The sequence below is a fragment of the Stegastes partitus genome, unplaced genomic scaffold (genome assembly GCF_000690725.1).
Source record: "Stegastes partitus isolate 25-593 unplaced genomic scaffold, Stegastes_partitus-1.0.2 Scaffold264, whole genome shotgun sequence".
Classification (NCBI taxonomy): domain Eukaryota; kingdom Metazoa; phylum Chordata; class Actinopteri; family Pomacentridae; genus Stegastes; species Stegastes partitus.
This window is the reverse complement of record NW_007577995.1, coordinates 544,118-559,316: the sequence shown is the minus strand read 5'-3', so window position 1 is coordinate 559,316 and position 15,199 is coordinate 544,118. Positions and strand designations below refer to the sequence as shown.

General features: G+C 44.0%; 1 protein-coding gene across 1 annotated transcript in view; it reads left to right on the top strand.

The window, feature by feature from the left end:
• The window catches only part of camsap2b (calmodulin regulated spectrin-associated protein family, member 2b), a 40,248-nt gene continuing 25,049 nt past the window's right edge, over positions 1 to 15,199 (top strand). The window contains exons 1-2 of the mRNA XM_008282256.1: positions 1 to 665; positions 8,419 to 8,678. Coding sequence (XP_008280478.1) covers positions 527 to 665; positions 8,419 to 8,678 — 399 coding nt within the window. The 5' untranslated portion in view covers positions 1 to 526. The remainder of the gene's footprint in view (positions 666 to 8,418; positions 8,679 to 15,199) is intronic.

Sequence of the window (15,199 nt, the reverse complement as noted above, 5' to 3'; positions counted from 1 at the left end):
AAAAGCGCAGAGGAGACACGGCGGAGATAGCGGGAGAGAGAGGGAAAAACAGAGGCGAAAAACGAGAACAACATGGACACAAACAGTGCGCTCGGCTCGTCTGAGAAACTGTCCTCCGGTGTTGGACTGTAGCTCCTCTCCTCCTCCTCCTCCTCCTGCGCTTCAGCCTGTGGATAATAACACTGTCAGGGAATGGAGGAAATCTTCAGAAATCCTGCCACTAAACTGCGCCGTGCTGTCAGGCTTTAAGGCTTTTTATTTTTTATTTTTTCTACTTAAACAGAAGGACATAAAACTGAGGATGGTGTAACCGAGGGGCGCCCTTTGGTTTCCAACTGCTCTCCAACATCAGGCCACGCGTAAAGTTTTTTTTTTTTTTTTTTTTTAAGGAGAGAAGGGGGAAAATTTGCTGCATTGAATTCCTCTGGACGGGATGTCATCCGCAGTCGGGAGCAACTCCTCCGGCTGACTGATCCTCCAGCGGTGAGCACACACACAGAGAACCAGAGAGAGAGAGAGAGGAACGATGGGAGATGCGGCAGATGACAGAGGGATGAGACGCACCTTCATCGTCCCTGCCATCAAGAGCTTCGATCACTACGACTTCACCAGGGCCAAGATCTCCTGCAGCCTGACGTGGCTGGTGGCCAAGGCTTTCGGCTCGGGTAGGTGGCGCCTCCTTGTTTTTTTTCTCTTTTTTTCTCATTTAGTGGAGAAGCCAGCGTGTGGAATAATGTGGCCTGATGTTGTGTTGGACCAAAATGAAAACAAAGTCCTGTAATCAGATTCTCACTGTGTGCAGATAATTAAACACTGATGTTCCTCCTCTGTTATTATAAATAGAAATAGGCCCTGGTAGCATTCTGTGTTTGGGAATGGAAGACAAGACAGCACTGGTCACTAAAAACAGATAATTTAAGGCTTTATCATGACATGTGGCTGACATGAGGCTGTTTGTCTAGAGGTCAGAGGTCACCACATCCTGCTACAGGGTCATTGCTTTAACCTTTTGCTTGCCTCCTGCTAATTATTCTCCACAAGCACACGTCCGACCGATCATTACGTAACACTCAGACTGCAGATCTTTACAGTCTGATGGCTCATCAAAAGGATTAACTTCGATCCAGCAGCTTGAGTTTAGGACTGTAGCTAACTTTAGTCCGTGGTTCGGTGTGTAAAATGTCAGAAAATTCAGTTCACAGTACTTCATGTGTCTCCCAAGGGGCTATTTGAGGCAAGAAGGTTTGGAAACACAATACACTCATAATAAAGCACAAAATGTCATAATCGAAGACAAGAGTTCAGATAGACTCGCTTTAAAGGCACCATAAGTCAAGAAGTGCACTTATTAATCTACACAAAAGGGAATCTAATTTACCCAAATGTTCTAAAATATCCAATCAAAGTGTTGAATTGCGAATATGAAGCTTTCCTTTACCTCAAAGTGATATTTAGATTTGCTTTATTTGGCCAAAACAGGAACTGTTCGGCACATTTGTTCGATAATTACTGATAAATCTTTTAAAGTGTATAAAATAGCTCATAACGGCTTTTACGGATTCACAGGAGCTTGATGTAGCCTCTTAAAGGTGCTTATTTTATCTGAAACTTGAATATATTCGGTTCTTAAAATAAGAAAAATATGTAATTTTTCTTAAAGAGTTGTTGTCAGTTAAGTTTCTGTTGATCAGCCAGTTGCTAAGCATTTCACCTCTACTGAAGTTATTCTCTCTAAGTGCAGTAAAACAGCTTTAAAGCAGCCGATTGTGATGTTTCTTGACAGTAATAGTGCAGATGTTTTCATGTGTTATTTCTTTATACGTGACTGTATGTGAGTACCTCGGCCCTGGCATGCCTCCTGTGTGCCCTGCAAGCAGCTCCGGCCTCAAAAAGACTGAGTAATTCCAGCCCTTTTTTCTGAGCCCTCACTCCTAATGAAAGCTTTTAACAGCAGCGCCTCCAGTTCTCTCAGCCTCTGAGTGGACACCAGGCAGACAGATGAACCTAGAAAGAGCGAGGGATGAAAAGGCAGCCCTCTGATTCACGTCCATTGATCGGAGAGCGTGTGCCAAACGGAGCTCGACCTCAGACAGAATGAAATGTGGCCAAACATGCAGCACAGCAACATGTGAGAGCACCAGGCACAGTTGTACAAGACCCGCGGCTGTCAGCATGCTGCCGCTGCCGCCGCCGCCTGGTTTTTTCCCTGTCCCTTCAGTGACACACTTTCAGCTCCCAGCGCCGCCGAGAACTGTGGCCCAATTCATAACCAGTCCTCAGAGTCTTGTTTGGCCTAGATAGGACCGATGAGCTATGGTTTGAGTCTGATGATGCTTGGACGTACAGTAGCAACTTTCCCCCTCTTTGTGCTGAAACTTCAGAGAGATGGATTTGCAATCGTCTGTGCTGCCGTACAGTGAAAAGTTTTCAAAACAAAAGTTGCACAATGATTTACAATGAATGAGGCAAGAAAGAGATTATAAAAGAAGTAGGATAAAGGGTGCAGCTCCCAGGAGTTGTGCTTTTTAAAGATGTAGAGGGAGTTTGTAAGTAGTTGTGTATTAAATGTTGGATGTTAGATTTGCTATTTCTGGGCCGCCGCTATAGCTCAACTGGTTGAGCTGGTGACCCATGTACTGGAGCTGTAGTCCCTGTGGGTTCGGATCCAGCCCGTGGCCATTTGCTGGGGAAAAAAAAAAAAAAGATTTGCTATTTTCACACTTTACATCTGCTGTATCTCCATATTGGCATCATGTAAACCAGGGGTGCCCAATCCTGGTCCTCGAGGGTCACAATCCTGCATGTTTTAGATGTTTCCTTCTTCCAACACACCTGATTCAAATGATCAGCTCATCATCAAGCTCTGCAGAAGCCTGATAACGATCCTGATCATTTCAATCAGGTGTGTTGGAAGAAGGAAACATCTAAAACATGCAGGATTGTGGCCCTCGGGGACCAGGATTGGACACCCCTGATGTAAACTTTAAAAGCATAGAGCACAGGTGTCGAATCCTGGTCCTTGAGGGTCGCAATCCTGCATGTTTTAGATGTTTCCCTCTTCCAACACACCTGATTCAAATGATCAGGATCGTTATCAGGCTTCTGCAGAGCTTGATGATGAGCTGATCATTTCAATCAGGTGTGTTGGAAGAGGGAAACATCTAAAACATGCAGGATTGTGGCCCTCGAGGACCAGGATTGGACACCCCTGGCATAGAGGATCAGCTTAGATTTCAACAGCACCTGGACCTAAACTAGTCTGACTTACTAAATGTAGACTGTGGCTTTAATCCTGCCTCTAGCTGCTCCTGTCAGCTGACTTTCTAATCTTCTTCCGCTTTCTGCCTGCTTTTAAAATTCACTTCACTGCAGAAAACAACAACAACCTCCATGCTAGCACCCCACCACACTGTGTATGGCGAGTTTTGTCGAAGATTTGGACAATCTTTGCTGTAAAGCAGAGAGATGCTGGTTTGCTTCAGTGGATCATTCTTTTTAATGACAGTGCTCTTCTTCCTGTATGCAAATGTTACATCAAAACAATTCTACAAAACTCCAGCCAAATTGGAGATTTGGAAAAACTCTGTCTTTACGTTTGCATGTAGGCAGGAGGAGACGGAGTTTGATGTCATGGTACGCGACAAAAGCATCACCAGCGTCATATGCGGGCGACCCATGTTTACAATTTGGCTACTGTGATAGAAATGGCTGCTGTTAAAGCAGTGCTTGTTTTTACGTTTGTGCAAATGCGTTAGCCTGTTCGTCTGTTTTACTTGTTTTGTACTCTAACACCACATTTAGGAATAGCTCCACTTTTCTGTCGGTTCAGACAAACGACCCTCGTATCGTTGAAGTAACAGGAAATCATTCGTGCCATTTGTTGTTGTGTTTTTTCCAGGATTCTGATTGGCTGGCATGGCTTAATGCTTCTCATCACACTGCCCCCTATAGGTTTGGCGTGCTCATAGCAGCTCCGTTTTTGTAAATACCCGGCTATGTGTAAACAAGGCCTAAAGCTTGAAGGTTTTTTGCGTTGCTCTGCCCACGGCAACTGTGATTGGTTTAAAGAAATACAAAATCATTTTTTCATGTATAGAAGATGATAATGAAGTGCAGCCACCTCATTATCTTCTACCAAAAGGGCTGGCTAGGCGAGAGTACTATTGATCGCATAATATATTCAAATATTGCTTAGAAATACTGTCGGAGCAGCACACTGGTTTTTGCTGTCAAGAGGCTCGTGTGCGTGGTTGTCGCTGGTCTGTTTAAGTGGTTCAGTCTAGCTGCACTCATCAGCAATCAGATGTAAAACTTGAAAATGATATTTGACACTTGAAATGACGAACTGCAAGTGGCGCCATTAAAAGTTAAAAGGATGGGTCAGATTGTTGACATAATGTGGTACCAGTTATTTATTCAGTCTTGACAGCACTCAGCCGACACTCTTATAAATCCCGGCGTGCCACTGGCTTGTCACACGGTGATCCGAACTGTCATTCAGAGGTGGGTTTATCAGCCCAGACGTCTCCGTGATGTCGACCGGACTCGGCCAAATCGTGGGCAGTGTCGCCGCGGGTCACCGTCATCATCAACTTTTCATTCGGCTCAATCAGCAGAAGGCTAAAAAAGTGCAATTCATCAGCTCTGTCTGTATCACTGATGACATTACATAAAGAAATTTCCAGCCCGCTACTTTACTGCCTTGGTTCACCGCTCTGAGTAGAAGTAGTGTTTTTGGCTGCAGGAGTCGGGCTGTTTTCAGTGGAAAAGCTGTAAAAATTACCAACCGCACGCTATCTGCTCAGCACCAAACAGCGGACTGACACAATTGGAGACTTACTGCTGAACATAGCGGAGCGTTTAGCAACAAAAACATATATATAGGAATGAGTGGAGAGCATAGACAGAGCTGCAATGACAGTAAATGCTTAACTTATAATCACCAGAAACACAACTCCAAATGCACGGCTGCAAGTGTTGCAAATAGTTTCCTAAAATGTTGTCAGTGTTGTGTTGACAGCTTGTTTCTGCTGCACCCATGTAGCCAAAAAAAAAAAAAATCAGTCCTACCAGAACTAGTGATTCATCTGATAGTAATCTGCACCAACACTGAGATCATCTAAGCAAAAGCTGATTCATTTGTGCCGTCATCGCTCTGTTAGAACTTTAATTTTCAATCGGCAGCTCACGTTATGAACTGAAATGATTTAATTTGGAACAAAGAGGCGGCAGAGATAAGCTGACTGTTAGGTTGTGTGTGCTGAGCTGTGATCCAGGGGTCTCCAGGGGGAGCAGTCTTCTCCATGCCTGGGCTTCCTGTGGCAGCTACTTCCTGTCAGTTTCCTCTTTGATGGCCAACACAAAGGAGAGGGTTTTTTTTTTTTTTTTTTACTTGACATGGCAGATTTTCATGAACTCTGCAAAAAGCTTTCTGCGCTATTGTGGTCAGCTGTAGCTTGCTGTTTTAGTGATTATTTTGCATGAGAACTAAATGTATGCAAGTTTGTGACTGTTAAAAAGAATATTTGCACTGTAATTGAACATTTAAATAAAAGCGTCATTATCTTGTGAGTCGCTTCGGTTAACAAATTTGTATGCTCGAAGGCAAACATCATGAAAGCTCCGCTCCGGTAATCAGCTTTGTAGACGCTCTGACAGTTGGATCGATTTGAAAGTTGCGACTCGATGCAGGAGGCCTTATTATGAAGTGGTTTAACATCTGCCTGTTGCTTTAAATATCTCTTTTCATCACCCTCCGTCGGGGCATGGGAAGGCTGCCCTAACCACAGTCACTGGAACACTGCCGAGGTTTGATCACAAGCTTAATGGATTTTTTCTCTTTAATGGATTGAACTTTACATGTTTGATTTATTATGTTGTTTAGATGAGCTTTTTCTTTTTTTTTCTTGCTTCCAGTGTTCTTAGTTTAAAGGCTGTACCTTTAAGGATGAATTCCTTTAGTGTTCTTTGTTTTCCTCAGTGTGATTCAGAGGCAGGCAGAGAGGAAATGACCCTACACACCAGGAATACACGCTCACACCGGAGCAGGCAGCTTCGTAGAAGTGTGTCACCGCACACACACACACACATTCTTTTACAAGGGTCTCGTCTGAAAGTGATGCACATGGGTTAGAAGCTCATACATACAGTATGTATGTCATTCGGTAATGGATTAGTCTCACTTTGAGTCACAACATGTGGTTAACAACAACATAAAAAAAAGACATAAAGAACAGTGGAAGTGTAGCTGTGTGTTTGTGTTAGTCGTGTTTTTGGGACATAAACCTGTTTGTGCAGTCACATTGTGGGGATTCAACTCCCTTGTGGGGGCAAAAAGCAAATCCCCATAATATAAATCTCAGTAAATTTTAGAAGGTTAGGTTTTGGTTAGGCTGGTAGTATTTGTAGTTACGGTTCAGGTACGTCTGGAATCAACTTAAATGTCCTTTGAGGTGACAGAAACACAAGCGCGTGTCTGTGTCTGCTCAGCTATTTCCTTCAAATCAGATTTACTGGATGAGGTAACAGGATTAGAAGGTGCTTCGTGCTTTGTAACATACACTACAGGCTCCGGTGTACTTGGCGCACAAACACCGCCGCTCTGTGCTCGCAAGACAGTCTGGATGTACGGTGAGATAAGCAGCAGTAGTAGGGGTATAAACAACACCCCTCGGTCTCGACGACAACAAGTGCAACAAGCTGGATGAAGCCATTAAGGGTCAATTGATTAATAGCCTGGCTGTCTCTGGTTATCAGTGTCTTCCCCCCTGAATTACGACTGAATGAATTATTTAAGAATGTGCTACTGTGGCTCTGATGCAGCTGCCTCTCGCTATCTGTTGTCACCACTTCGATCTGAAGCAATGTCCCGCCCGCAGTACGATCTGATTGGTCACATTCCACAAGTAACAGCCTCTAAACACAGATGTTAAAAAGTTCTCCTTTACTGTACCACATATAAAACAATATTAAACCACATCATTTTATTTACTTGTCATGCTGGACTTTGTGGTATTCAGAATTTTGACAGCAAGATTTTCACATCGTTTGTCAATCTCCTTACCGCTACTAATAATTACTATGGAACCTTAAAAACAAAACAAACACCTAGTAGCCATGAAGACAAAGCTCTGAGGAAGACAGTAGAATATACCCACTTTCTCACTTCTCACTTTTTACATCCTCGACTCTTCTCTTTGCACCTTAGTCCTCCCACCTGAGATGTCAGTGGAGGAGGTGAGAAAGCGATGCGAGGTGAGAGCAGTCGAGGCAGCGGTGATTTAACAAAAAGGAGAACTCCATGCTCGGGAGCCAAAGCCACATCAGTTACAGACGATTTGTGGCGCGGCTGTATCTGCTGCTGCTCCATTGTTTTGTTGCGGCCTGTTTTATAATCTCTGTCAGATGATCCGGAGGGCGTTCATGATGATCTACTGTAGGCTATATGTTTACTGTCAGTTTGATTCACAGTGGGGCATAATGTGGGCAGAATGTTTAGATGCCATACGTTTTTATTTTTTATATAACCTACACGTGTACTTTGAAATATAAAAGAGGTGTGACACATAAAATAGTACAATACAAATGCAGCGTGACTTACATTCTGATTGATATATGTACAGTACTTGTGACATAAACCTTACACTGGGTGGTGGTCTAATAAATTTGTTAAGCTCTGTGAATACAAGGTGTGTCAGAAAAGTTCCAGGACGAAAGATATATTTCAAACCCAAACTACAAACAACGAGTTTTCCCCTTCAGAAGATCAACCATCACGTCTACAAAGAGATCCTGCAGCGTTTGCTTTGTTCAGTGCGCGAGAAGAGGCGAGAGTTGTAGCACCGTGACCACGCGCCTGCTCACAATGGCCTGAGCATCCGACAGTTCCTGGCTGAGAAGAACATCCCCGTGCTGGAGCAACCTCCCTACTCACCCCACCTGGCTCTGTGGGAGTTTTTTCCTCTTCCTCAAGGGGGTCATCAAGGAGACCCGCTTTGAAGACGTGGCTGTGACGACGGAGCTGCGGAGGATCCTGGAAGAATCTGTGCATGGCGGCATGGCAGAGAAGGCTGAGGAAGTGTGTTAGACTCCAGGGGGATTACTTCTTGTAGTTTGGATTTGAAATATATCTTTTGTGACACCAGTCCTGGAACTTTTCTGACATACCTCGAATGACATACCTACCCGTGTCAGTCCTGCTCCTGACATGGTTTGTAGATTCCAGATGTGTGTCTCGCCTCTCAAACCTCTGTCCTTGACGATGCATTTTAGGAGCTGGCATTTTTAGTAACCTCATAATGCCGTGACAAGATGGATTTCCAGGTCACAGGCCGGAGGATGGAGGCGACTGAAATTTCTGAAAAGAGGTGAGCTTAGATAAAACAAACTTTTCTAACCCATCTCCTTTTCTGCCCCCAGATGCAGTACCAGAGGAGCTGGCCGAGCCTTTCTACAGGGACCAGTACAACCAGGAGCACCTGAAGCCTCCAGTCGCCTGCCTGCTTCAGTCTGCAGAGCTCTACTGCCGGGCGGGAAGCCTGATTCTCCGCAGCGATGCTGTCAAACCTTTGCTGGGACACAACGCCGTCATTCAGGCCCTGGCGCAGAAGGGCCTGTACGTCACCGACCAGGACAGACTGGTCAACGAGAGAGATCTGACCAGCACGCCCATACACATGGTGAGTGGAGACGTACCTGCACGTGACAGTGAAGAAGTTGGTAAAAAAAAAATTAGGATTTCACTTTACATTTTACATTCATTACATCTAAACCTTTATGTAAATCTTGAGAATTATTGAGGGCTTTATCTCATTTTAATGATGTTCAATCAAAACAGAATAAATAGGGCAATAAAAGAAAACAACAGAACAAGAGCAAAACAGATTCAAGAGCGAAGTAGTTTGTAATCATGCTCTTAAGTTAACCCACATGTACAGTTGTATTAAGTTTTAATGTTAAAATGCTCCAGGAGGGTGCAGCACAAAAAGTAAAAGCAGTTTTCCCAAATTCAGTGTTTGCAGATGGGACTTTGAGCATTAGCAAGCAACTTGAACGAGCTAAGCAGTGACTTTGGGACTAGTTTAACTGAGAAGTTTAGGATGCAAATGTGCATTTAAATGCATTTAAAATGTACTCATTCACATTTGAAATGCATATATGGTTGTAATGTAACTATGCAGATATGTTTTACATGTTCTCACACATATCTGACTGTTCTGTTGTTCATGACTAAATAATCTACGGCTCTAACTAAAGAATATTGAAACTAATTATCCATTCAAAGCCTAAAACAAGAGACAAATGCTGTCAATGTTACCCTGATCCCAAGATTATGTCCTCCGATCGCTTCTTTAAACCAACCAACAGTCCAAATACCCCAAAATGTAGCATTTACATGCAGCAAATACTCACATCTGAGAAGCTGGAGCCAGTAGATGTGCGGTACCTTAACCTGATAAATCACTTAAATCAATAGTCCAGATTGGAGGCAAACAGTCGCATTGATTAGGTAATTAAATTAATTGTTTCAGCGCTAACATGACAGCGATCGTTACCGTGTGCTTCGCGGTGTCTTACCCTCATGTGGAGGAAGCGTGTTATATGATATTGTGCTAGTGCGTGCTTCTCCGTGAGTCCTACTGTTCGACCGCCCTCCGAGAGCTGTCCTGTTGAGAGAAAAACAACCGCTAATGACGGGTTTCCTATAGCAACCCATTACTCACCGTTCAGCCCCTGTGTCATTAGACGGCACAGGGCAAACATGCCTCAGCTCACACCACCTCGAGATGTTGTACATGTACAGTGATAGTATGTTGTCGAAAGTACATCCAGCGGCGGAAGGAAGAACATAATGAGGCTGCTGCTTTTACATGCTGTACATTTACATTGTTGGTTAAGCTGCTTATTATATTCAGAAACAGGCTAAAGAGTGTCAGGAAATGATTTATTGCTTGCTCCGTCCAACCAAAAAGTCCAGAATCTCAAAGATATCCAGTGGAACGAGTAAATTTGGGGCATGTTTTGCTTGAGGTTGTTGTAACTGTTGATCGTTTCTAATTGATCACCCAGCTGATTGTTTCAGCACTTGAACATGACACTACCACGTTTTAATGGATGTGCGAAGGGTGGAAAAATTGCTAATTTATGGTGGTTTTAATCGTGAAAGAGGGGCGATTCTGTGGATCCGAGCACACTGCAAGCACACGCATGGCTGGAGAGCGGGCACTACTGCTGACGCCAAAAGGTGTCTGCATTGCAGTGCACTCTTTCCTCCCTCCCTCCCTCTGTCTCTCCGTCTCTCACCGTTCCTTTCCTTGACTTCTTGTCTTTAAACTATAGCCTTCCTTCCTCACTCTCTCTCTCTTTCAACTCTTTGCTGATCTAAGGAGGCTGGAAAATCTGTTATCTCCGCCATATTTACGCATTAAGCATATTTCAACCAGCCCGCCTTTCTCCCCCTCACGTCTTCCCTCCTATTGTAGCTGTATTTTTTTTTTTTACTACTCCTCCTTTTCCTGCTCTCCTTTTCTTTCCAGCTTCACGGGATAATTCAAAGTCAGTGACATTTTTATCTTTGATTGTAGTCACGGCGTCATTCATTGATCACCGCCGTCACGAAGGTGGGAGAGACGGGAGGGGATTTGATGCAAAGCTAAAGGATGGATGCACTTTTCTGTGTGTGTTTCAGGTGATTCAGCGGCGGCGTTAAGTAGACAAATAGCCCGTCGACTCTCCAGCACATTGACCTTCATTTGTGTTACTCAGAGCAGGCTATTAGTTAATCTGTCCATCCTTGCTGCTACTCGGTGCCCTTGTGAAGTCATTAGATTGGTCCTGCAAAGCAGAGCAACTGCGTGTATTTGTGGACTCAGCAGGATCATTTCAGTCACGCTAAAGTTGAGGCTTTTCATTTTGGGTTATGGTATATCTGCAGAGAAACTGATGAGCTCATGGTTTTCCGAATACTCCGCTACAGAGGAATAACTCATGTCGGAGAGAGAGAGGGGGGTGGAGAAGGAGGAGCGTGGCAGTCTGTCAGAGGGCGAATGGATGTACTGTAGAGAGAAAGCGAGGCAAAAGGGAGGGGAAGAGATGGAGTTTAGGGGGCTGCCATTTGGCTCCGATCCAGGAGGAAGCAGGAAAGTGGAGCAAGAGAAGAGAGGAAAGGGTGAGAGGGAAAGTCTAGAAGAAGGCGAATGGAAAGGAAAGGGGGGGAAGCTGTGGAAAGGCGGGAAGGAAAGATGTAAAGGAGAGGAGGTATTGCCTTTTTGGCGGTCAGGAGGACATTTATGTGCCAGAGAATGAGTGGAAAAGGCCCGCTGTTAATATGACCATCTGGAAAGAGGGGAGAGGAGGGGAAAAAAGGGACGCGATGGAGGAGGAGAGCGGAGCAACGAGTAGGGAGAGCTGAAGGAGAGGAAAGGAGGGAGGTAGGAGGAAGACGTGATGTGCACTACTGCAGCACTGTGCAGGGTGGGGTCTCCCAGAGAGTCAAAGCACGTCTGGCGCACAAATGCGAGCCCCCCTTTTTTTTTTTTTCCCCCAAGCACGCACACATGAACACACACCTTTATAAGAGTGTCAGACCTCCTGTGGTGCATGCAGGACACGCGTGACCTTACTTTCCTGTTCCTCTTTGACTTTTATTTTACGTGTCTGGGTTGAAACACCGAGACGAGAAAGTGACAGACGAGAGAAAGAGACGGAGCTGTAATTGAATTTGCCTGCAGAGGGGCGTGTGCCTTCGTCCAAAAGCTCTCCGGTGAAAAAAAAAAAAAAAGATTCGGAGGATGCGTGCGTGCAAAAGATAGTGGGAGAAGTCATTATTTTTTTTTGGACGATTGCAATGCAACACACAGTAACACCTTAACAGAGCCGCAGCTGGAAAGTTGTGCAGGAAAAACATTCGTGTTGCTCAGATGTCGGATGTTTTTGAGCGTGAACCTGCGCTGAACAGACACTTGTGAGGTTTGTGGAGAATGAGGCTACTTTGATTATCTGTTTGCTCAGCTGTATTGTCCTTTCCTATGGACGCCTTTGATCAAGGGCACACACACACACACACACACTTGCAGCCATACAACAGTAGTGAGACTGAATACTGATGCTCCTGTTAGATAGTGTGCATGAGCGTACTGCAGCTCTGTGCACCTCTTTATGACCACTGTCTGCCATCTCCACAGCCTTATAAGGCGTGTCTGTCACCGTGAGGGGTTTGGACTTGCTTCTCTGCACACACACACACACACACACACACACACCAGATTTCTTTGTGAAAGTATAATAGACAGCACATGGCTTTTAAATTCACGCCGTAGTGTCAACAGTGTCGTCTTTCTCTCGGCGGAAATGTGAACAGTCTGAAGTTATTTGAGCAGAGGCTCTGGATGTCTGTCTGTCTTTCTCTTGTCCGTCTCTTGGGTTCACACCCATATGTGCATTTGTGCTCCAACATACGTTCACATGGGCGAGCATCTAAGTTCTAAATAAAATGTCACAGGACAAAGAGTACATCAATCAGACAACCAGACGCGGGCAACTCTTTGAGAATGTAAACAATGGTTGTGTTTAACTTAAGAACATTATTGAAGTGGAGTTAAATCTTATGAGTCACTTATAAATGCAGGGCTCCAGTGTTATTCAAGCTATAGTTTGATGTTTTAGTACAATATACAAATGGGCTTTTCTTACGGTTTTAGACTAAAACAAGCGGCTGTGGCTCAGGTGGTAGAGCGGTTGTCCCCTGATGGTAAAGGTTGGCGGTTCGACCCCCTGCCCCTCCACAGTCGAAGTGTCCTTGGGCAAGACACCGAACCCGAAGTTGCTTCCAATGGCAGACTAGCACCTTGCATGGCAGCTCTGTCGCCATTGGTGTATGGATGTGTGTGTGAATGGATGAATGAGAAACACAACGTAAAGCGCTTTGAGTGCCGCTAAGGTAGAAAAGCGCTATAAGTGCAGTCCATTTACATAAATAAAAGTCTCACATATGTGTCTTTTCAGCTCTAAATACTTCCCCGATGGTTCATTGTACAATGACTGTGTAAATCCTGATGTAAGCCATGTTTTGAAGTGGCTGTTTGAGTTTCTTTAACTTTAAATGCAGATGATGATGACATCCACACCCACTTCAGGAAAAACACTCTCTCTGCTTCTGTGATTGACAGCTTTGACCTAAACAGTGGTAGCTTAAACAGACATAAATGAGTGTGAGACTTTTTCTGAGCAAAGATTTCACATTGAAATATCTTTTACCTTATGTGTATGGTGAGTTTATCAGACATCTTTGCAGTTACAAAATTGATAGTTTAGCAGTTCAGAGCAGCAGATTGGTTGTTGATTGGTGTTGACTGAAACTCGGGCCGAGTTTCAGTCAACACTGTCTATGTGTACCAATGTCTGACAGCAGAAACTGAAAAACCTGCGAATGACAACAGCTTTACAGGGAAATGAAATGAAAATGCAGTGTAAGTAAACATGTGTGAGCACAGAGAGCAGAAGCGAAGCAAACAGATGTAAACTTCAGCTGCTGGGAGGCTGTGTAGTTGTAGGGAAGCTTGAGGAATGGCACAAGTCAACATCTTTATGTGGTTACAGCTTTTACACCTCCAAGTTTATAACAACCACAAAATACAATAAAAATTGATTTTCACCATCATGGGAGCTTTTAAAACAATATTAATTGGCTGCGCTGGTGAGGGTGTAGCGCTTCAGGTCCAGTGACATACAATCCTAGTCCATTTTCAGCACCAGATCCATGAATCTGAACCCTTATGGGATGTCAGAACACTGGGTTTGCTGTGTAATAGAGTCAGATTTTACAACTCTGGCTTTCGTCGTAACAAGGATTGTGTCTTGGTAGGTAGTGCTGTGCTTGAACAAGAGAGCTGTGTCAGAATGTAACTGTCTTAGCTTAGCATAAAGGCTGGAGGGGCAGCTGGCTTTACTGCTGCCTGCCAAAACCTCTAAAGCTCATTCATTAGAGCTGTTGCAAGTCATTTGGTAAATCTGTGCACAAACCAACAGCTTGCTCCACTTTAACACAAAAATACATACATATTAACACATTCTTTTGCTTTTATTAGACAGTGACAAGGGAGAGAGAGACAGGTAAATGTAGGGAAAAGGAGTCAGGAAATGACATGCGGCAGATTTTCTTGGAATCAAACCGAGGATTCACCGTTTACAGTATGTGTGGAATGTGCCCGACTCACTCAGCTATCTGGTCAGCCCCCCGCGGCTATTACTTTTAATAAAATCCCCTCAAAAACATACGAAACATGCCGTTTTTTCAGGTGCGAGCCGAGCTTTTACATTCCACGCTCGAAGCAAAGTAAGGCCGTGATCCGTGCGTTTTTTTTTTCTATGTTTAAACTCAGATGTTAGTTTACAAAAATCCTTCTGAAAAAGAAATTAGTGATTTGTCGCTATCATTTGAATTCACGTGGCGTCTCCGCCCAGAACTCTGAACAGACACACACACGCATGTGCGCCAGCGTGCACACACCTACACAAGCTTCTTAACAACATTAAAGATTTAGGAGTTTTATGCAAATGAGTTCAGAAAAGCTTCAATCACAGAAAAGCTCAGTGGGTTTTTCATGAAAATCATGGTGTGGGGATCTACAGCTTCAGTCTAAGCTGCTTGGCCTGTCTTCCTTTCTCTCTCTCTACCAGTCTGTCTTTCTGTCTGTCTGTCTCTGTGTCTGTCTGTCAGTCCAGCTGTCAGCCAGACGTGGTTCAGGACCTCTGGAAGGGAATGCATACAATGTGAAATATCTGGCAATATCCTGAAGGTGTATGAATTCAAAACAGTGTCTGCAGATTATTTCCTACACAGTTCAACATCAGACTCGTGTGTTCTAACGCCAAACCAAACAATTCTGTTGTGTACTCATGTAATACGCTACAGGTGTTCAGCGTAGCATGCTGGATGTTAGCTGGTGTATAAATCGGTGTATAAAACTTTAAAAGTTCTGGGGTTTTTTTTAATGCTAAAATTGTATTTCTTTTACATCTGCACCAATCTCATGATAAACTCCTTATTATTGTTACTCAGTAGCAGTTTAAATAAGCGATTAGTTGCCATTTTGTCATGAAAAAACACCAAATATTCTTTGTTCCGGCTTGTCTGATCTAACAATTTGCTGCCTCTTTCTGTTCTTATACCGCAGCACATTACATACAATCATGCTCATAT